Genomic DNA, 22,361 nt, shown 5'->3' on the forward strand with positions numbered 1-22,361 from the left:
CAGGAAGAAAAAAGTTTTAAAACAAAAAAGAAATATTGAAGATGTACCTTTTAATCCCAAATCGACAAACACTAGACGGAAAGCGGTAGGAGGAGGAACATTGAAGGCCAAGCTTGAAGAGGAAATACGAACCCTAATCCTAGATCGATGAACGGAGGTGACCCCTAGATCTGAGGCAGAGAGGGGAATGATTGATGGAGTTTTGGGGAAAGATTACCCCCATCGTGTCCCAAGTTGATGGCTGGGGCAAAATAGAGGGCTTGGACGAAGTTTTCTTTATATAGGTGGGACATTTTTAGGGTAGGTTGGGTAATTGTCTCACAATAGTTCAAAAAAATGAATAACACTAAAAAGTAAAATTCAAGTCTCATCGTCCAAACTAATAACACTATAAAGTAAAGTCCCAGTCTCATTATTCCAATGAATAACACTATACAGTAATATCCTAACAATTACCCCCATTTATCCCCCAAATATCCCAATTAATAACACCCCCCGATACAGGTGTATCTTCTCTTCGGAACTTAGTGATCCTCATGGGAGCTTGAGGATAGATGATTCTCATGATAGCATGAGAATAGAGGTGTCAAACAGTACAGGGGAATGCAGGTGGAAGCGTGGAACGAGACGACGAGCAACAGATTCGAAGAATCCAGTTTTCAGCTTGTGAGTCGACTCATACATGTACATGAGTCGACTCATTAGGTTGAGTCAACTCATGCCTGTCATGAGTCGACCCACGAAACCCAGTCGTTTTGTCAAAAGTTTCTGATCAGTCGACTCATTAGTTATGAGTCGACTCATACGAGGTCATGAGTCGACTCATATGCAGTTTTGAGTCGACTCATCGAAGGTTTCCTAGTTTGGTTGGGTTTCTATTCACACGAATTCCTGTTGGTTTTGGGCTTGGTTATTTACCAGATTGCCATCCACGTTTGTACACCTATATAAAGGGTTGTTTAGGGTTTCTAAACATCAGCTTAGATCATCTTAGAGATCCCACGTTTGTACACCTATATAAAGGGTTGTTTAGGGTTTCTAAACATCAGCTTAGATCATCTTAGAGATCAGAGAGGTAATTAAGAGAGATTCTAATCTTTGTATTAGGGTTTAGGAAGGATTGAGAGGTTGTTCTCGATTCTAGTGAGATTGTGAGGGAGGGATTTGTAATAATTGATTCTTCATAATCTAGAGAAGGTTCTTCGCCATACTGAATTGTTCTTGTGTTTTAGTTGTCTTCTTCTCAACCCACATTTTGGTAATTTCGCGACCAAAGGGTGCTCGCACGGCGACTCGTATCACCCACACACACATACACACAAAAAAAAAAAAGAGGAGCATGTTTGGCAAAAGATTATGTTTGGTAAGAATTTATTTATTACTTATTTTTTAAAATAGGGGGAAATTGGATTTAAATGACATAGAATAGTGACCTTGATTCTGTTGGGGATTATGAATGAAGCAACAAAAAAAAGAGAACACAACAGATTTTTTTGCATGGTTATGCTCAATCACTCAAGACCTCTGAGAGATCCTCTCTCTCACCAAGAGGATGTCTTTATGAATACTAGCTCATTCCTTTTTATACCTTCCAATGGGAAGGTGAAGAGACAAACCATTAATGCACGCACCATTTCATCTAAGCTTCCACCTTTCACATTCTCAAATGTTGACTAGCCTTTCAATCTTTCTTTGTCAGCACTTGCACTCTTTTCCAGCTCATTCGATGTAGAGTGTTCAATGCCGTTATCGGGCCTTTCCTCAGCATGGACTTGTTAACTGGGTTTTGGACTAGCATTATGACACCTAGGCCTCCTCAGTTGGGCTATGTGATTGAAGAGCTTTCCCTTCAGCAATGACTTTGCCCTCGATAGAAAATCAAGGATATCTTCCTATGCTCCTCACTCTCGTTAATGTAGGCTGCAGCCTTGTCATGCTTGTTCAATACCATTATAGCTTATCGTTCCTTGGTATTCCTTGAGTTTGGATATAAGGAATACTAAAGATGTGTACTCACCTCCTTGAATAACTATTTTTAGGCCTTTACTCCTACATGATAGCACATACTATTAGACTGCTAGCTTATGGGTTTGCGGATGGCCTACAGTTGTCTGGCAATATGGCTTCAATTTCAACCACGCAATGTTCAATTTACTGAATTTGATCAATATGTTTTTACTTAGTATAACAGTTCATTCCCTTTTTAGTCTTATGCCTATTAATCTTTTGTAAGCTGATGTATTAATCTCAATTTAACATTGCTTTTTTAAATAGTTGAAGCTCACTGTGCTGGTCATGTAGGTTAGTAGGAGAAGAGATCTTAAAATTGGAAACTTAGGCAGATTTTAGCCAAAAGACTCATTTGCCTTGTTTATGAAGGTTTATGAAAATAATTTAGGGAAAATTAGATTTCTGTTGGAAAGTTTTGGTTTCAGCTGTTTTTGAAATCTCTCAAGAGAAAAGATGTTGGGAAGCTAGGCTTCAAAATTCTGAACACAAAGTATTTGCAGAAATTGTCCTTGTCGGCTTCTTTAGTGTTGAAAACCGTGCCCGTAAAAAATATTGGATTTTGAAAATTTTCAAGATAAACTAGAGTTTAGAAAGATAGTAAATCAGAGGAGTTGGAAGATATGGTTGTCATCTTGTACATCCTGTTAATTGTGTATACATGGAAAAAAGGACATGTTGGAAAGGGTCGAAGAGAGTAAATTTATCAAAAATATATGTTACTCAGGTCTTTCTATAACTTATTTAGCAAGTTCACATGTTAATGAAACTAATATTTGGTTTTATGGTTAAGTTTCGGTAGGAACTCCATGAGTTCCATTAGAATTTGTTGAGCTGTGACCTATGGTTCTCATTTTTGTCTTTTAATTTGAAAAGATCTTGCTCTTTAATGGAAAGATTCTTCTGATATTTACTCAATAATAGAGCTTTCTGTTCTGGGTTTCTGATGCAGAGTGGAGGATGGTTCTTGTTGATCTGAGGAATCATGGAAATTCAGCTGGAATAAAAGGGCTGGATCCTCCTAGTGACATGGTGAATGCAGCTAGAGATCTAGCTAATCTGGTAAAGTCTCAAGGATGGCAGTGGCCAGATGTCGTCATTGGTCATTCCATGGGGGGAAAGGTCGCCTTGGATTATGCTGCAAGCTGTGCTCGTGGTGACTACGGGGAATCTGCTGTGCTTCCCAAACAGGTATTACGCATGATTAGCTGCTTTTTAACTTTAAAGTTTGCACAGTTTATCAACATAATTTTCGTCATTTTGCAAAATTGAAGTGAGTTCTAGAGTAGCTGCACATAATTAGAGTATATAAACTGTATGTAAATGTACCACAAGGCTTATGCTAATACGCTTGGTTATATGGCTCACGTCGTTCTTTCACCTTATGAAGGTGAGCTACTTTTTGGGAATTATATACCACACAATTAGTTTTGTCTTTTGTACGTTCGCAAGATAATATGCCACTGAACCATAATATCTACTTAAGTTAGTACTTTAATACATCAAGAGTCCAATTTGCCAATTCATGAATCTGGATAGAGATATTAAATCTTTTAACATAATTTTTTTAGTCTTTATACTACTAGTTTTCTGGAAAATTTTAGAGGTTTTCGTCTATTGCCTGAGGTTAACTGTATTACTAGTTGGCTAGAGTTTCATTTATTGCCATTTGCCAATGAGCCTTAGTTATCTATATGGAACCTGTATTTTGCCTAAATTTTCTTTTGATTGGGATACAGGAGTTGATGTCAAGTTGACACCGTTGTGTAAATTCGTAGTCGTTTCAATCTGCTTGTTTAAGAGTTACTTTCCATGGCCAAGTCCATCATCTCATGGTTGATCGGTCATTTTAATTGTCATAAATGTTATTATTACTAACTTGGGTCATAGAATGGTTTAAATGGACATGGCCATGATAATATGGTCGAAGTACCAAAAGTGTCTAGTTACTTTACATAGGTTTTTAGAATTGCTTACTATTGATCACTTTGAAGTTGGTCCCATTAAGTTGGCTGACATTAAATTAAACAAGTTTCTAGGTTGATTTGCAAACTCAATATTATATAATACTATTATAATTTCATTTGCAGCGGGCCAAGAGTTTTCCCCCTTTTTCTTCTTTCTTTTTACTCTCGAAGCTCTTTTTTCACCCCCTCCCTTCAAACTTGAAAGCTCCTAGTATGCAGTGAATATGATTGTTTTAATTGGCTACTGCCCCCCTTGTTTGAACGAATAGACGTCTACTTTAATCATACTGAACTTTTGAACATCCATTGTGTGTATACTCTGCTAAGTCATTATATCATTCTTTAAAGGCCAGTAATTATATGAAACCTAGGTTATTCTAGTTCTTCACATAGGTAAATGAGAAAAACTTTTAGCATACGTATTCATGACTGTGTATCTATGTCAGAGAAGTTCATATGTATTCATGAGCATGTGTATCTATGTCAGAGAAGTTTGCCAATTACTTATCAATGTCGTCGTGGTTATTCATAAAGGAGTCTATCCGTTAATTATTGAGTATATTCAAAATATAAAATATACATGAGCATGTGTATCTATGTCAGAGAAGTTTTGTCAATTACTTATCATGTTTATTCGTATCTGAGTAGATCTTTTGTTCATTGTTGATTCAGAACAGCTTTGGGTGTTGGACTCTGTTCCTGGAGAAGTGAACTCTGATGATAGTGATGGAGAAGTGGAGAAAGTTTTGCGAACCCTTAACAGTTTGCCTTCATCACTTCCATCTAGGAAGTACGCTCTCTTTCTCAAGCACTCAACAGCTTTCATACTCTCCCTTACACTCTTTGCAGTTTGCTTCCACACTTAGATGCGTGAGCATGCACAAAATCACACAGCATAATCTTTTAGATTTTTAAATTTTAGCATATTGCATTTGAAGTTTAAGAAGATTTTTGCTGATGGTAACGTAACATAAGTTTAAAGTATTCACTATGCTATTTGAGATCAACAAACATGTGATGCCTACATAATATTTTGTTTCCATTTTTTATTAGATTAAGGTCCTATGTTTAATAATGTAAAAGAAAAGATAATGCAACAACATTCTCTGTTTTCTGTACTTTCTGTAAGTAGCTCTCTAAAGTGTTGCAAACGATAGTTTCTTCGGTGGAAAGTTTCTGGGTGAAATCTCAATTGCACGCTAACTATTGACTATTGCTAACTTCTAGTTATTTCATCGTGCTTTCTTTATGTACTAACATGTTGAGGAGACTATGGGCTCTGATAAGAGTTTCAATGTTACAGTTCCTTCTTGCTTCATGGGACTACTTGTTATTTGCAATCCTTCTTGCTTCATGGGACTACTTATCATTTGGGCGGGTTAAGTTAAAAGTTCATAGGTAGATTTGATGACATATTTACAGCAAAACATCTACGGACATTGTCACAAAATCTACGAGTTTTGATCACTAGTCATTATATCACCTATACGAATTTATATTAATCCAATTAGTAGGTAAAACATTCGGAACTTTCTGAGTTTTGGGCTACCTAATGTTGATCAATGCCATGGTACAGAGGCACAGTTCGGATAATCCATCAAATTTAAGTTGATTGATATTTTGGATGCAGAAACATGTCGTTAGCTTTGTTAGGATTTTGGCTCAAACACTTTACTTTTACAATTGGATGAATCTGTACAATTGAATTATGTACCCTCATCATTGAAGAATGCGTTAACATTGGTACAACTCTCTCTCACAAGGGTCTTACCGTGCAAAATATACATGTGCTTAGGCAATGGGTAGCTACAAAACATTGATTAAAATTCTGGCTTTTAGTCTCTGTGGCTTGTCCCCCAAAAAAGTTAAATTTTGTTCTTGGCTTTAGAATGAGAAAACGCCATTCTATTCTTTGTATCTTTGCCTCCAAGGCTTCAAGAAACAACTTCACCATCAGAACTGCATTCCAACATGTCACTCTTAATTAAGTTTTTCTTTACCTTTATTTTGCTTTGAGGAACGCACGAATTTAAGTTATATCTCTATCCAACATCAGGTGGGTTGTTGACCACATGCTTGAGCTCGGGTTTTCCAAGTCCCTTTCTGAGTGGATAGGCAGCAACTTAAAGAAGGAAGGCGACAGAGTAACCTGGGCTTTTGACCTCCAAGCTGCCATTGAGATGTTCAATTCCTACAGGTAAAACCTCCTCTCCTCCGTACTAAGGACTCTAAAGTAGTGAGGGTTTGGATAAGAGCTTTGAATCCCATATTGTTTGTGAATACATCCAAATATAATCATAATAATAAATAAATTAATTTAAAAAAAAGCATGCTTTAGTTGGATGTTGTTGCAACTTCAAAGTGTTTCAAATAACGGGAGTTTGAACTGCACGATATTACTAATTCATTTGCTATTCCAATTACTGCCAAAGTCCTTACCAGACATACCCTTTAGTATTCTCGATAAGAGGAAATTTTTAAAACAGCCCCAAAAAGTTTTTTATTTTTCAAAATCTACCCACTTTTTTTTATTTATCAAAATCGACCCATTTTTTGTCACGTGGGCTTAATGAAGTTCCTAAACAATCGGGGTTGCCAACCCGACTGTTTAGGACATGAAAATTTCGGGTTTAATGATTCTAATTGGGGTTTAACACCCTCCTAAACAGTCGGGGTTACCTTACCCTTTAGTATTCTCGATAACGCTTCACCATTCCTTCACCATTCAGTTGTATTTTGATGTCTCTAGGGACACGAGCTATTGGTCTCTATTGGAGCACCCGCCCAAAGGATTGGAGATTGTCATCGTTCGAGCTGAGAATAGCGATAGATGGCATCCACACGTACTCGAGAAGCTGGAGCAAGTCTCCCAGAAAAGGGGGAGTGCCGAAGAGGGGAAGGTTTCTCTTCATGTTCTCCCGAAAGCTGGTCACTGGGTGCATGTAGATAATCCGAAGGGGCTTCTTGAGATAATGGCACCCAACTTTGTGAAGAAGGCTTGAGATCACGTGTTTTTTTTTGGGTCTGTGTTGTCGTTAATAATAATTTTGCTTCTCAAAACTAAATCCCGAAAGCAGTTGTATTGAATTTTGTTTATTCACAATTGATGTATCCGTTGGTATTTACAAACGCGCGTCTAATTTGTGTTGATTCCGTCTCGGTTACAATTCCGCGATGAAGAGTGCGTTTTGTTCTTGCATTCAGAAGAATGTCATTCGGAAGATGTTGATCTATAAAGATGAAGTGCATTTATTATTTTGTAAAATACAAAAGAAAGCTTTTTCCTTTTATAACCATCATCTCTCAGTGAACGTAGAACGACCCTTCCTCTTTTTCTTCGTTCCCCTTTATTATCTCTTCCTCGGCAAACTCGTGAATGGAATGTCTCAAAATACAGCTGAAATGTTCAAAAGTTCAAGGTCTTCGGTTCCAATATGACTCCCAAAGTCTTGGCTTTGATTCCCATTTTAGAAATTAAAAAAAAAGAAGGGAAGAGCTTTGTGCAACTTCACAAAGTTTTGTGGGGTGTTCTCTAATAATAAAAATTAATATTCCTTTTATGAAATTACCCCGAATTTAAATGGAAAATTACCCAAAATGAGAAAAGGTCATGATGTATCACAGCCCAAAGCCCAACCAATTTACAGGCCCATCCCTAGTTCTGCAAGGGTAAAATAGTCATTTACAATACACAAACAAAATGAATATAAGTCCCTTATACTCCCTTCAAAAGGCGAGCAGAGGACAGCTAGGGTTTTTTGCTCTCCCCGCCGCCGCGCCATTTTGAAGCCTCACCGGCCTCCGTCTTCTCGCCGCCGAAACCACTATGGTAATTATTTATAGGGTTTCTTCTCTAAAATCTCTCTCGAGTTATTTTAACAGTTGATTCGCTTCTATTACTACTTTGGACTCGAGTTATCTGGAGCTTGCAGATCTGTATTGATTCCTTTAGAGTACAATAGATACACAAGTTTTTAGAATAATTTATCTGGATGTAGAGGTGAGATCATTTTTTAAGGAAAAAAAGATTGCTTTTTTAGCACTGGAGGTAATTTGATTTTGTTTTTGCTATATCTCGTGAAGTTTATTGGTGTTATTAGGAAATTTCTTTTTCCCCGCTCCTTTCTGATTTTCTGAAATTAATATGTTTTAGCTTTATAATTACATAGAGCAACTTTTTGGTTGGAGAGCTTCAATAAGTTGTTTTCCTACGTTAATTTGAATTAAAAATAGGTTTTTAAGCTTATATTACCCTAAAATCAAATATTTTTGTCAATTTACCCTTAATGTGGTAGAATTGTAAGATAAACTAATAAATGTATATATTTGGAGGGGTAAATTGGCGAGTATGGTTGATTCCTTTTGAGTGTGTATATAAGCAAAAAAAACCTTAAGAAGATTGCTAGAAATTTAAGTATAACATAATTAGAAATATATCCCGATTTAAATTCTGGCTTAATAAGTTATTACAAAAAATGTTATTGTTCTCATTCTTTAATGTACGAAAGGACCAAATACAAATTGGGAATGCTCTTTCTTATTATTTTTTCCCAATTGGTTTCAGTCGAAGAGGAAGAATAGGGAACCCAAAGAGGATAATGTGACCCTTGGACCAGCGGTACGAGAAGGGGAGCATGTCTTTGGAGTTGCCCACATCTTTGCGTCATTCAATGACACTTTCATTGTTAGTTTCTAACCTCATGTTTCTGTTCCATTGCTAGCAACTGTTTGACTGCTGATATTGATTTGTTACTGTTTGATTTACAGCATGTTACTGATTTATCTGGAAGGGAAACACTTGTTCGCATTACTGGTATGGATTTGTTTTATTATGCATTATATCTCCTGTTATTCTTTAAGACTAGAGTAGTTGAATAATTGCTAGATGTGTTTGCATTCTGTGCGAAAATAGTTTGGTATTACAATGTCATTCTTAGATTTGATGATGGATTCAACTAAGACCTATGCTATTCATAATGTTTGTTGATTGTTGTATGATATTGAGAGTTGCTGTTGATATATTGGATGAAGGCCTGTGCTATAGCATTTATTTTATTGAGATCATAGATCTTGGTTTGCAATGAGATTAGATGTAGGCATATTACAAAGTCCTTCTTTAGATTGACCATTAGGACTTTCTCCATTTGTTTTATTATGCATTATATCTCCTGTTATTCTTTAAGACTAGAGTAGTTGAATAATTATTAGATGTGTTTGCATTCTGTGTGAAAATAGTTTGGTATTACAATGTCATTCTTAGATTTGGTGATGAATTCAACGAAGACCTATGCTATTCATAATGTTTGTTGATTGTTGTATGATACTGAGAGTTGCTGTTGATATTGGATGAAGGCCTGTGCTGTAGCATTTATTTTATTGAGATCATAGATCTTGGTTTGCATTGAGATTAGATGTAGGCATATTACAACGTCCTTCTTTAGATTGACCAGTAGGTACTTTCTCCATTTGTCATTTTGTGTTGCACTACCTTACTATAACTTTGGAGTCAAAGCAAAGAATTTGGAAGAATTTTCTGTTGTCATGTTTGGCCTTTGTGGAATTATTGTGCTTTGTAGTTAGCTAGTTAGAACCTTATGGGGTTTACATATGTTCAGTAGGCATAACTGTTTTGTAGAAGAATCATATTTCCTCATTGTTTTGAAGATCTTTTCATATCCTATCTCTTCCCATGTTTTAATAATTTGACCGGATATGTTTTTGTTTCCAGTCTTGTTTTCCTCCTTGGATATGTCAAACTCAAAAAGTTCACCCATATTTCAGTTCTAAGTTAAATTATTTCATTTTTTCCCCTGGTACTTGAGACACCATTTTGATGCCATCAACTAGATGTTGCTCCTTTCTTTAGTTCCCACTTCTTCATTATATTCCCATCCTTTGACCCTTTTTCTTATTTACTTTCCAGTACTTGTTGAGAACGTTACATTCATGTTGAATAAATTCACGCATAATAATGTTGTTTTAATTCACAGGATCAACTAAGACATGTTCACCTTTAAACATCTGCATTTTTTGCCGCTATTAATTTTCTTAAAATAATTTAATCCATGAGGATTTTGCTTCAAACAGAAGGTGGTGAATAAAGACTAACAAATTGAAGAAAGAGAAAGAGCTTTGTTGCTGTTGCTAGGGCCAGTGTTTCCAGTTTCCACCATCAGAAAATATATAAATTCCTTCCTAAAATATTATTGGTTATTTGTCTTGGATGATTGAATGGAGACAATAGATTGTAGTTGGTGTTATTCTTCCGATGAGGGGAACATATGTAGAGAACTGCTATAATGTCTGGAAAAAGACGAATTGTGTGGACCGTACGTAGGATGCACAATTCATCTTGTTCAATACACACAGGTTAGTCCTAAAAAGAGAAATGAAACTGTCTTCTATAAGTTTGTTCTAGAAGCCATTTGAAGACCTCTTGGTTTTTCATTCTTCCACTCATTTTGCTGGGTAGATTGAGGATGATGCAGGTCATGGAGTTCTCACAAGATTGGTGAGAACTACTTTGAGAACTAGTCTCTTGTCTGGGTATCCTACATTTTTAGGGTTTTTTTTTTTTGCTTTGTATGTGTGGCATGTCCCAGTGTCCGTGGACATGCTCTTGCTTCATAACATGAAGTGAGTAAGCTATAAAAGCTTTTGAGGCGTGGCGTGTCAAATCATACTGGAGTTGTGCAAATAAGGTAGTGATCATTTTGGCATATGGCAGACTATGTTGTTCTGCAATTAGTGCAGCTAACTTTTATGTTCAGTAGTTGTAAGATGAGCAGGTCAGACTGTCAGAGTTAATCTTTTGCTCGCAAGTTCTCAGAATTCATTGTCCTCTTGAACAGCTTACTAGTGATTTATTTACAGCAATTGTTCTGCCTTATCTGTGGCCTTGTAAATTTTATGGATGGACCCTCATGAGCAGTCTGGCGTTATAAATTCTCTGATACAGGTGGTATGAAAGTCAAGGCTGACCGAGATGAATCATCTCCTTATGCTGCCATGCTTGCAGCTCAAGATGTGGCACAGCGATGCAAGGTGTGTTACTGTCTATGTCGCAGCTGATTATTCACTAAGGCTCTGTAGTATATAGTTTACACTAGCTAGCTTTAACCTTTTATCTGAATTCTTCCTTCTGATTTCCTTACAGGAACTTGGGATCACTGCTCTGCATATTAAGCTGCGAGCAACCGGTGGGAACAAAACTAAGACACCTGGTCCTGGTGCTCAGTCTGCCCTCAGGGCACTTGCTCGTTCTGGGATGAAAATTGGTCGCATTGGTTAGTTCATTCATATTTTAGATTCTATTTAATCTTAACCTTCCTTTTAATTGCTATAATCGCTTTTAAGATCAGTTAGATAAATGTTACTATTTTAGTGGGTTAATTTGAGACTATGCTGCCAGCGACACTTCCTGGATGCTCCTTAGATATATGTATTTATTTATCAGAAATGTACTCAGTTATGCAATGCATGTTTAATTTGAAACACTCGTCGTACACGGGCGAATTGATGGTTGATTCCTTTTGCTTAGAATTTCAGTTCTTGTCTATATATAACGGAATCCACATAATCAATATTCTTGATAGTTTATTTTCTTTTGGCCATGCAGAGGATGTGACGCCCATTCCCACTGATAGCACTCGCAGAAAGGGTGGAAGAAGAGGAAGGAGGCTGTAGTTCCCTTCGTCGCTGCGTCGAGGAGCCCCAGTCAATTCTCAACAGTGCTCATGTCTTTGTTATTTGGAACAATTTTGCAGTAATTTCTATATTCGTTTAGTTTATGACAGTTTGTTGAGATTATAATCTGCTGTTTTCGGGTAAACTTCAAAACCATGATGTTCAACGTTGGCCTTATTTCACTGTGTGCTTATCTCGATCCTTAAATGATCTTCAACTAGTTTTCTTTACTCTGCCATCAAATATAACCAGGCTACATGGTGAAAGCACAACTTGTCGTAGTATGTTTGGGTTTATTGACGTTGGTTTTCCGTTTCATCTAATAATTACTGCTTATGTTAGCAAACACGCGGTTGTATCCGCATTATTCTTGTGCATAACACACGTTTATTTTGGTTTCCGAATAAAATTGTTGAAATGAAGGTCTCAAGCATTTACCCTTTTGCGAATAAAAGCTTTTCACTGCCGTAGGTGCTATCTATGCGTCTCCCGTTAGTCTCTCTCTCTACCCTTGCATTTATGCGCCTTGATAATATTATAGCTATATCTACTGAAGTTTAGGCTGTTAATACTTCTTTGTTTATATTACGTTATACTTTTGAGTCATTGTTGAGTTGTTGAATAAGCTGAAGCAAGATTTTTTTTATTTTTATTTTTTTATTTGAATAGGCTCAAGCCTAACTGTGAGCTTTTGTAAAATCATTTCTCATTGGATAATACATCGAGAGATGAAGTTCACGAGACCATGTGCTTGTAAATGATATGAACAATACCACTAGAATTCTGAAAGGACGAAAAATAGTACCCTTTAACTACAACTTATTAGAGCGTCTCCAATAGTTTCCTCATCTTTTTAAAATACTTAATTTTGGGGAATATAACTATTTTTAGGTCCAACAGAAGAAAAAATTCTGCTGTATTTTGTAAAAATTCTTCCTTCTCCAAAATTTTAAAAGTAACATTATCATAAATATCTCACATTTTCCAAAGAAGAAAAAATGTATATCTAATACTTTATTGAGTTTTATATTGTTATAATAAAATATCAAACATTTATTTTCTTAATAATTATTGAGTATGTAGGATGTTTTATAGTTGTAATAAATGCCTAAATCCCTACAATAGGAAAGTTGTTGGAATTGGAGTAAAAAAAATTTAGAGAATGAAAAATTCTTTAAGGACCCAAAATATGGGACCAATAAAGGGGACAAGTGAGATGTCTCCCTCCTATTGGATAATGAGTTGACCATCATTAATGATGACCAACTCATTATCCAATAGGAGGGAGACACCTCACTTGCCCCTTTTATTGGTCCCATATTTTGGGTCACTGTAGCAAAGCTCTTAGAGAATTTGACATTTTGATTCTCAATTTTAGAGAAATTATGGTGAAGATGCCCATAAAAGTAACGGTAGGCTATAGCTGTGGAGTTTCTGAGGCACGATTATGACCGATGTTTCCCAAGGAGCAACCTGTTGCGGACATTTACCTATTCAACCCTATCAGAATTTAAGTAGGGAATTTGGACCTTTTGTCTTTCAACACCATAATCCTTCATGAAAGTGAGGATGGCGCAAACTATCTTTTGCTGTAGTTTACTCCTCCATCAATTTTATTCATTACCAAGCAATTAAGAGGGAAAAATAGTTTCAATTAGAAAGAGTTCCGGAGGGCTTGAGTGTGAAATCGGGAGCTTGAAGTTGGTTTAGCTCATGAGATCTTTAAAGTTGTCCGGTTCAATAGGGAGCGTTAGATGGTCACCTTGTTTTTCGTGTTTTTACGGTGTTTTTGTCAAAATAAAAACACAACGTGTTTGGAAACCATTATTGTTTCACGAGGAAAACAAAACGCTTATGGACCAAAAAAAAAAGAACGTTTATCTCAAAACACCAATTAGGTGTTTTGAGTTTTCTAATATGGTGTTAAATATGTTATAATTAATATTATATATTAACCATTCTTAATATAATATATAATAACATATATTAATTATAAATATAATATTATGCCATTGGTGGTAGTTGCGGAACTATTTAATAGTATTAATTAATATAATATATATTTATTAGAATAGATTATGTTATATTTTAAGAGGCTAAAATACTAGATTAGCCTATACAATGACACCCGCTTTCCATTAAGACAACAAGACCTAAATTTTGACACACTAAGGGGCTGTTTGGTTGTATGTTTTTACCATGTAAAAGGATGTAAAGTGTAAAAAAAGTGGGTCCCAATGTTAGCTTTCATCACTTTCAATTGTTTGTTTGTAGTTGTGAAAATAGTGTAAAGTGATTTCATATGCTGATGTGGCTTGTAAAGTGATTTCATGAAAAAAAGACATGATTTTAGGAGAAAGCTAACATTGAAGTTAGGAAAAAATAATAAAAAATAATTCCAACCAATATGATAATTTGAGTAGGGACCACTTTTTACACTTTCCAAACAAACAATTAAAGTTTCATTTTGCAAACCAAACAAGTGTTTTATGATTCCAATGGAATCAGAAACAGACAAAGAAAAGTATAAAAGTGAAATTGATGAGGTGGACAACAACTTTCCAAGTTGTGTCATAAATACACAACTTTAGCAACAACAACCAAACAGCCCCTAAGGCATACTTCAGTTGCAGAGTTTTGATTTGAGTGGGAAAGTTAATAATTTTTTACATATATACCCCTCGAATCTCTGGTACTTACAGATTTTCCCTCTAAAATTCAAAATTTTACAGAAAAAACTCATGTTTCTTTTTTTCATATATACCCCTTAAATATTCCACACATATAGATTTGCCCTCCAAAATTTAGATACTTGCAAAAAAGAATCACATACATATCTCTCCCACACTCTCTATAATATTTGACCAAGTGCAAATATACCTCGTCAGTCAATTTTTTTCGACTCTTTTATATATACTAGTTTGATTGCACGTGCAATGCACGTGGTAAATTTTTAATTTATTATTTTATTATTGATTCATTTCATTAAGATTTATTTAATTTAAACCATGTATCAAACGTATTCGACATCATAGCACGAAGTCTAAGGGAGTTTATTCCCTTAGCACAACGTTACATGCGGGACGGATGTCGACAATCCGCATGTTAGCCCGACTCAAACGGTAGCCGGTAAAGGCTAATCAAACCCGTTGAAGGCTGGGGGTTAGCCAAAAACCCTAAAGTCAACGCCTAACACGCGTCGCCGGGCAGTCTATTCCCGTGAGAAAGACGAGGTCTACGTATTCAATATCGTAGCACTAAGAGTGTTAACTCTTTTAGCACAACGGTACATGCGGAACGGATTTAAACAATCCGCATGCTAGCCCGACTCAAACGGTAGTCGTTTATTATTGATTCATTTCATTAAGATTTATTTAATTTAAACCATGTATCAAACATATGGATAGAATTTATAAATTCAAAAGGATTGAATAGTAAAATTATATTTATTTATTAATTGTTTGATAACAATAGTTCTATCATTGATAAAATCAATTGCAAATGAAACCAAAGGAGGAAAACCATGATACTATAAATAAAAAGAATTAGGATTATCTTTACAGATATGGATCAGCTTTACTTTATATTTCATGTAGAGTTCTCTCATATTGCGCTCCAATAAGTTTCTTTTTATAATGAAATTCAGATGTCGCATAGATCCACGAAAGCTGACTTATCACAGGCTAAAAGCAATGATACTATAAAGATAAAAACAGTTTCACTAAGAGAATCAAATGTCAGAGTTTTCAGCAAATAAAATTACACATCAAGCCCATGGCTACAGATCTGCTGACTAAACTTAGACATCTTCTCATCATAAGCTTGCCTGAGCTCATCCTGCAACTCGGCTCTGATAGACTCTTCATTTGCGGCCAAGATAGTGCAGACATCTTTCTCCAACTGCTTGATGTATGGATTGTTAAAGTTGTTTGAACCCATTAATATTATTTGTCGATGAGTTGATTGCAGAGATAATTAGTCCTCTTGTCCGGCCAGGAGCAACTCATTTTAAATGAAGATACATTGAGGAAAAACCTACAAGAGAAGCAACAACTTGAATTAACTAAAATGAATGGTTCTAGTATTAATCTCTAGAGCATAGTGAAATCAACATACATGCTAGGTGTTGTAGATTCGAATTGGCCTCTGCCACAGTTTATCAGAATCTTCTGATCCTTTATAGACATAGAATGAATAAGAGGAATTTTGTCCAATGTTGCAAGATACAAGAGAATTAAGCATTAATGATATTTCTAAAAATTAATAATTTCAACAAAGAGGAAAAAAGAAATGAAAAGATAAATAAATGAACCATTAGTAATATAATTTTTCCCCCTCTTCTCTTTCCGCGACTTGTTATGTTAAAAGAAGTTTATGACAACATAAGTTACCTGAGTCCTTAGAGGCATCAGGGGTTTCATTGAGGGCAAGTCACTTCTGCACGTGATGCATATTGAAAAACTACAAGAGTTTAAATATTTGAAGGTCAATGGGAAAGTCCGTCGTGGAAGAGTTTGCCAAGCATAGCATTCATAAAGGAGAAGAAAGAGCGGACTTCTATACAGATGACGATCTTCTCAGGGTCATTGTCCAATAACAACTCCTTTACGAGGACATGAAGCCGAGAGGAAGGCCCTACACAAGAAGGAGAAATCTGTCAAGAAGTTTTAATAAAGAAATAAAGGTGATGCATATTGAAAAACTACAAGAGTTTAAATATTTGAAGGTCAATTAATTTTTCACTCATCAATTTTAAAATTATTTATTAACATCCACAAATAAAACTTTAGAAACGGTATAATGTGTGCATTAAAACAAGTAAAGAAAATTAAGAAGATTTGGGAGTATTTGAGTCTAATGGGATTCTATCAGGAAACAAAGCAAACATATCTTCTCTAGTATTTGGGGAAAAAGGATCTGCTGTTTGTTTTTTGTATATGAGTATGCACTTCATATTATTTCTTTATTTCTCTAGTATTTACGTTTTATTTTCTATTTCCTTGTCCAGTGTAAAGGAATGTATTTAGATACTTTTATTAAAGAAAATGATTCATTTATTTGAAGTTCATGTGCCTGTTTGCTTCAAATTCATATTCTTCTGTAGTATTGTACCACAAAATCCTGAATCCTCTAATTTAAAGGCTTCAAAATATAGATGGTTCATGTTTGTATTAGTGACTGTTAATGAAGCAACCATGATCTTGCAGAAGTCAAATTCAACAAATGTTAGTTACACTTTCTGCTTCAGGGTTAGACTATCCAATAGAATATGATATTGCAATGAAATAAATGAATAAAAGCTCACAAACAACTGGAGATCCTTGGATGGCATGACTTTGAACAACTTAAGGCCTCCTAAAACATGTAGTTGTATTGAGATCCTTGGATGGCATGACTTTGAACAACTTAAGGCCTCCTAAAACATGTAGTTGTATTCTATTTGTTTAGTCACACATTGAAAGGTTATGTAAAACTTAAGGCCTCCTAAAACATGTAGTTGTATTCTATTTGTTTAGTCACACATTGAAAGGTTATGTAACTATATTCTATTTTCTTTAATATAAATATATAATCTGACTACCTCTCTCTGGAAACTTAAAACTCATATTTTGAAATCCCTTCAAATAATTCAATTTGCTTAAGAACTCGCCACTTTGTTATTATGGGATTTCTATGAAATCACAACTTAAAGCTCATATTTTGAAGGGTGTACAGTACATAGTATATTATCTGCACTGACCAGTACATATATTATAGCAAGATTATAGCTGCCTGTAAGTATATGAAAAATCCAGAAAACAAACTGTGAAGAACTTCTTGCAGACAAATTGTGGGTATTTCAAGTCTACCTACTACTAATCGTTTCCTTAGCCCAAAAAGAGGCTATCAGGTATGAGCAATATATAATATATCTATCATACTGCCATTGGATGACATAAGCTTAAAGATGTACCATCCTATACCTGGCGCAATTTGGGTTGCGAATCAGAACTATATTATGAAATTTGATTTGTTTACTGCGGTATTTTTTTCTATTTTGCCTTTACATACCCATGGAGTTAGAATAATCTATATTTTAAATCATTGCCAAATGTTGTTGATTTGTCTCCTCTGGCTGATGAACCTCAAAGTTGCAGTTTCCTTCTTTCCATGCCTCAATTTGCTACGAATTAGTTTCTTGTTAGTAGAATGACAGCCTTTGAATGCAGCAAAGCCTTGTGTTAGTATCCTATGTTGCAGGAATATGGGCATTAAACACATAGATGCAGGAAGATAATACACATAAGCACATCAAATCAATCAAATTCAAAAAATAAGATAGAAAAATAAAAACAAAGTAGAAGTATCATGTTTAATGTGTGTCCGAGGTGATACTGCTTCGTGGTATAAATGTTCATGTCTACAGTTTAGTGAGTAAATATAATTGCACAAATTTTAAGTTTAAATGTACAAATTATAAACTTAAGGAACCTGGAATCCAAGAAGGATTGTGCTCGTCAATGCTATGATCCACTAATCGAGCCTAACCATTGTATACATAATGATCCATTTTAGTTTGTATTAATATAGATACCTTTATATAACACATATGTTAGCAATATATATAGTAAACACAACGCTGGTTTATAGCAAACAACATATACATCGCATATCTTAAAATTTTAAATTACAATCCTTCTCTGGAATAACATAACAACAACCGTCTCCATCGATTCTGTGTCACTTTATCCTTGAGAGAATGATGCATTATGGGAAATGTCAATTAATGAAGAAAAGAGATTGTGTAATCTGTATAATTACAGGCTTCCAGCAAGAATCTCAGCATGGGACCATTAAGAGAAAGGACTGGGAGAGAATGTATTACCTGGATCTGAGTTCTAGTTCCAGCGGTAATATTTGAGAGCGTCCAGTAAGCTTCTTTTTTAATGCTCTTTTTGTAATTATGCGTGAGTAGTTGAAGAAGGCAATGAAGCACTTTGTTGTCGATAATAAACTGCAAAATACTTCATAGGATTACTCTCCGTTATTTAAACACAAAAATTAATACAAAATACAAAATAATGCTAGTAAAAGTGGAGTTTCATTTGTACTATTGCATGTAGGGAAGACAATGCACTGAATCAATGTTAAATCATCCTAGTCACAGAAAGCAGGTCCAACGTAAGGCAGGGCTCAATGTCAAATCAGTCAAGAATGAAAAAAATGAGGGGAAACTAATGGAAAGAAAATAGATGCTGTCCCATATTGCTTGCACAATCAGGCTTATGCAGGTTATGCGCCTGCATACCTGATTATGAGGCTGCACCGATACAATTATCAGGCTTATGCAGGCTTATGTCCCATATTACAAAATTGTGTGTTTTTGTTCAGTCTATCAACATTATCTCCTTATTGCACAAGCAAAAGAACATGAATACGCAAACAAAAATACACCCACACACGCAATATTATTGTACATGTAAATTATGTCGTGGAATTTAGATGTGAGAACAAAACTGATACAGTTAGAAAAAAATCTAGCCCTCCCTAACTCACTCAACTTTCCCCACTTGTGTCTGCAAATACTATCTAACAAAATCCTCCACCCCTAATTTTCTCAATTCAGCTCAAAAAAAAAACTAATTCATCAAAAGTAACTAAAAGGACAGAAACCATAATTTCACAAAATATAACAATTGAATTTTTACATGATGAAACTGACACAGGAGCAAGATGAAGACTTGAAGCAAGCCCTAATTCGGACAATCCTTGACCTATTGCTGAATTAGAACAAAATTATATGATAGCTAATTAGAACAAAATTAAATGAAATTTTTCTTTAAAATTAGAACAAAATGAGAGGAATGAAGAGAAAAAAGTAAAATCAGTCTTAACCGATGCCAAAATTCTGACAACTGAGGAGATGATGGCGGAGGCGCAGCGTTGATGATTAGGGCAATAACAATCATCTTTGGAAATTGATGGCTTAAGATCGTAGGACTGTGTAACTTAAGAACTGAGAAGATGGGCTGAGAAGATGAGTAACGGATGAACTGGTGAATTGAATTCATCTTTAAAAGTTGGTGGAGGTAAAGGAAGATCGGAGGAGGGTACGTAATCGATGAATTGAAAGGAGGAGGAATATAGGCGTAACTGATGAAAGGGTAAAGTGGTTTATGAATTCAGGATATGTTTGATAATTAAATTTGGTGGAAGGCTATTTTGGGAAGGGTAAAGTTTTTCATAAACTCCCTCTTTTTAAGGGTAAATAGATATGGCTAAAGCTCAAGTACATGATTTGGGCCCACACAATACTTACAGTCAAAACGTTTTACTTGGAACTTAAGAGATTCATTTCTTTAATGTCCTTTTCTTTCTGCTTTCAGATTCTTGGAATTTTTTTTTGAAGTGATGCTGACTTGAGCCACTGGGCAATCCTAAAGATTTTTGACCAATGAACATTAATGAAGGCTTGAATTCTCGTATATGATCCAGACCAAGACCAGGGTTTATTCTACTTCAATCAGTCAAAACGTTTTGCTTAAAGATTTTTGATCAATGAACATTAATGAAGGCTTGAATTCTCGTATATGATCCAGCCGAATTCAAATTTTGTAGTTGATGAGATGAATCAACAACAAAATCAACCTCATCGACCCAAGAAACCTTACCAGATTTACCAGCATATGAAAGAGAGCCTAGAGTATCACAGATGATCTTCTGAACTCCTGACTGAGATGATTCGCCTCTGATCACCTTAACAACGGAATCAACATCACCAGCTAGGGCAGATTCGCTAATCTGATAACCTCCAGTCACCTGAGGAGCAGAATTAGAGCGAACAACACCAGCTAGAGAGGATTCACTGAGCTGACAAACTCCCAGTCACCTGAGGAGCAGAATTAGAGCGAACAACACCAGCTAGAGAGGATTCACTGAGCTGACAAACTCCAATCTCCAGAGGAGCAGAATCAATTTCGAACAACACCAGCTAGAGAGGATTCACTGAGCTGACAAACTCCAATCTCCAGAGGAGCAGAATCAATTTCAGGTTGGGAGAATTTATTGATCTGACAAACTCCAATCTCCAGAGGAAGATTCCGACAAGATCTTGAGTTTGAATCATTCAGAATTTCATCCATAATCCTCTTTTTCTTTTCTCCCTTTGGCCCCGTAGATCCCATTATATTCAAGAAATCATCACCTTCCTCAATCGATCCCGTTTCTTGATCAATCGAAGAAGATGAATTCGGATTTGAAGCACTAAATCCAAACTTTAGCAATTTTTTCCCATGATTTTTTCTAGTTTTCGCCATCTCAATCTCAGTGGGAGCGCAAGTTAGCAGAAACGAATCCTGCTAACAAGCGCCGGATAACCACTCAATTTGTTAATTTTGGACCAACTTTTAGTCTCTTTGATATCGTAAAACTACGCTCACCTCTGCATGTCTCTATTGCACCGTTCACCATGCCTTGGAGATCAATGTATAAGGGTGACAGCTCTGCTTGAACAACAATGTTATCATTGAGAGTAAGACTATCTTTTTAAGGCTAGGAAACAACTGAAGGATTATACAAAATATAGCGTGCAAAGTTTCAGCACCTCAAGCTAAAGGATAGCTAATTTGAAAATAAATAGGGTTAGTAGCAGATAGACCCTCTATACTATTGCCAAATAGAATTACTACCTCTATAATTCTATGGTAGCAGATAAACCCCCTAAGTGAATCTTTTACCCGCTTCAAGGAGTCTATCTACAACAATATATTTCCTTTCATTGGGTCTATCTGCAGCATAGAACTATTTCAGGCGGTTTATCTGCAACAACAAAACCATAGGGTTAGTAAGTTAAATTTGGCAACAGGTGGTCTATCCACAATAACTTAAAAAATGAGCTTTGGGATACTCCAATATACTATCAAGTAGTCTCAAATAAATAGCTAATCTAATAGATGGTATATGCAGGTTGATTTAGAAAATATTTCAAATAATATAATGCAAAATACAAGCTATTATTTCAACAATATGCTGAAATAGATAAAATCATTCAAACTACTATAAAAATGCAATATAATGAAAATTTTAGTTTCTACTTTTAAGGTTAAACAAATGCCAACTAAAATTTAACCGGTTTCATGTTATCTCCTCACATTAGGAAGATTTATCCGGATATGATTCATGACTAAATTATACTTAGGACTCATTACCGTCAACATGGCCGCAACAACAACAACAGGCTTCTAGCATACATTAGCCCGTTGTTGTTCTGCTAATATACTGGCTCTCATAACAACGTTATTCTCATAGGTATTGACGTTGCCTGTAGGAAGTTTCTTTGGGAGTAAAAGATGAGAAGCATAAAATGACCTGTATAGCGTTGAAGGATGCTCGTAAATTTAAAAGATGTGGTGGCTTGGGGTTATATGGGGCAGAAGGGTGGAGTATAACTTCAATTGCTAAAGTTATTTGGGAGATTCACCTAAATAAGAAGACTTTGTGGATTAAATGGTTACATGAACCTAATCTTAAGCACTGTATCATAAGGGAGGTCTGTTGCAAAGCAGCTGATTCTTGGCAAAGGAAAAGGGTGTTGAAGGTGAGAGATTGGTTTATATTGCAGTTCAGTGGGATTGCTGCAAGTGTGCGAAAAATGGCAACATATTGTGTTGGTAGCATACTTAATTAGTATCTCCTTGATATATCATGCACTGATGCCAGAGA

General features: G+C 35.6%; 3 protein-coding genes across 7 annotated transcripts in view; 2 read left to right on the top strand and 1 right to left on the bottom strand.

Annotated features, from left to right (window-relative positions):
- Positions 1 to 7,122, top strand: part of LOC109825035 (protein ABHD11) — a 16,352-nt gene extending 9,230 nt beyond the window's left edge. The window contains exons 2-5 of the mRNA XM_020391722.1: positions 2,960 to 3,198; positions 4,652 to 4,764; positions 6,031 to 6,171; positions 6,724 to 7,122. Of these exons, the coding sequence (XP_020247311.1) occupies positions 2,960 to 3,198; positions 4,652 to 4,764; positions 6,031 to 6,171; positions 6,724 to 6,976 (746 nt within the window). The 3' untranslated portion in view covers positions 6,977 to 7,122. The remainder of the gene's footprint in view (positions 1 to 2,959; positions 3,199 to 4,651; positions 4,765 to 6,030; positions 6,172 to 6,723) is intronic.
- LOC109825036 (40S ribosomal protein S14-3-like) lies at positions 7,701 to 11,890 on the top strand. Its single transcript, XM_020391723.1, has 6 exons — positions 7,701 to 7,803; positions 8,539 to 8,658; positions 8,742 to 8,787; positions 10,933 to 11,018; positions 11,131 to 11,260; positions 11,593 to 11,890. The coding sequence occupies exons 1-6, from the start codon at positions 7,801 to 7,803 to the stop codon at positions 11,658 to 11,660; spliced, it is 453 nt and encodes a 150-aa protein (XP_020247312.1). The 5' UTR covers positions 7,701 to 7,800; the 3' UTR covers positions 11,661 to 11,890.
- On the bottom strand, positions 15,543 to 22,361 carry LOC109826165 (importin subunit alpha-like). Of its 5 annotated transcripts, XR_002243211.1 has the most exons (6): positions 21,329 to 22,361; positions 20,312 to 21,142; positions 18,526 to 18,654; positions 16,052 to 16,121; positions 15,777 to 15,835; positions 15,543 to 15,695 (listed from the first exon to the last, which is right to left on the bottom strand). XR_002243211.1 is itself a non-coding variant. In XM_020393155.1 (4 exons), exons 1-4 carry the CDS (start codon positions 20,324 to 20,326, stop codon positions 15,605 to 15,607), a joined length of 294 nt encoding a protein of 97 aa, XP_020248744.1. In that variant the 5' UTR covers positions 20,327 to 20,459; the 3' UTR covers positions 15,543 to 15,604. The 5 variants fall into 5 exon arrangements, 1 of the variants encoding a protein (XP_020248744.1); XR_002243212.1 differs by lacking the exon at positions 20,312 to 21,142 and having other exon boundaries at positions 21,377 to 21,571; XR_002243210.1 differs by lacking the exon at positions 20,312 to 21,142 and having other exon boundaries at positions 21,329 to 21,552.

This window comes from Asparagus officinalis, chromosome 10 (genome assembly GCF_001876935.1).
Source record: "Asparagus officinalis chromosome 10, Aspof.V1, whole genome shotgun sequence".
In the NCBI taxonomy this organism is placed as follows: Eukaryota; Viridiplantae; Streptophyta; class Magnoliopsida; order Asparagales; family Asparagaceae; genus Asparagus; species Asparagus officinalis.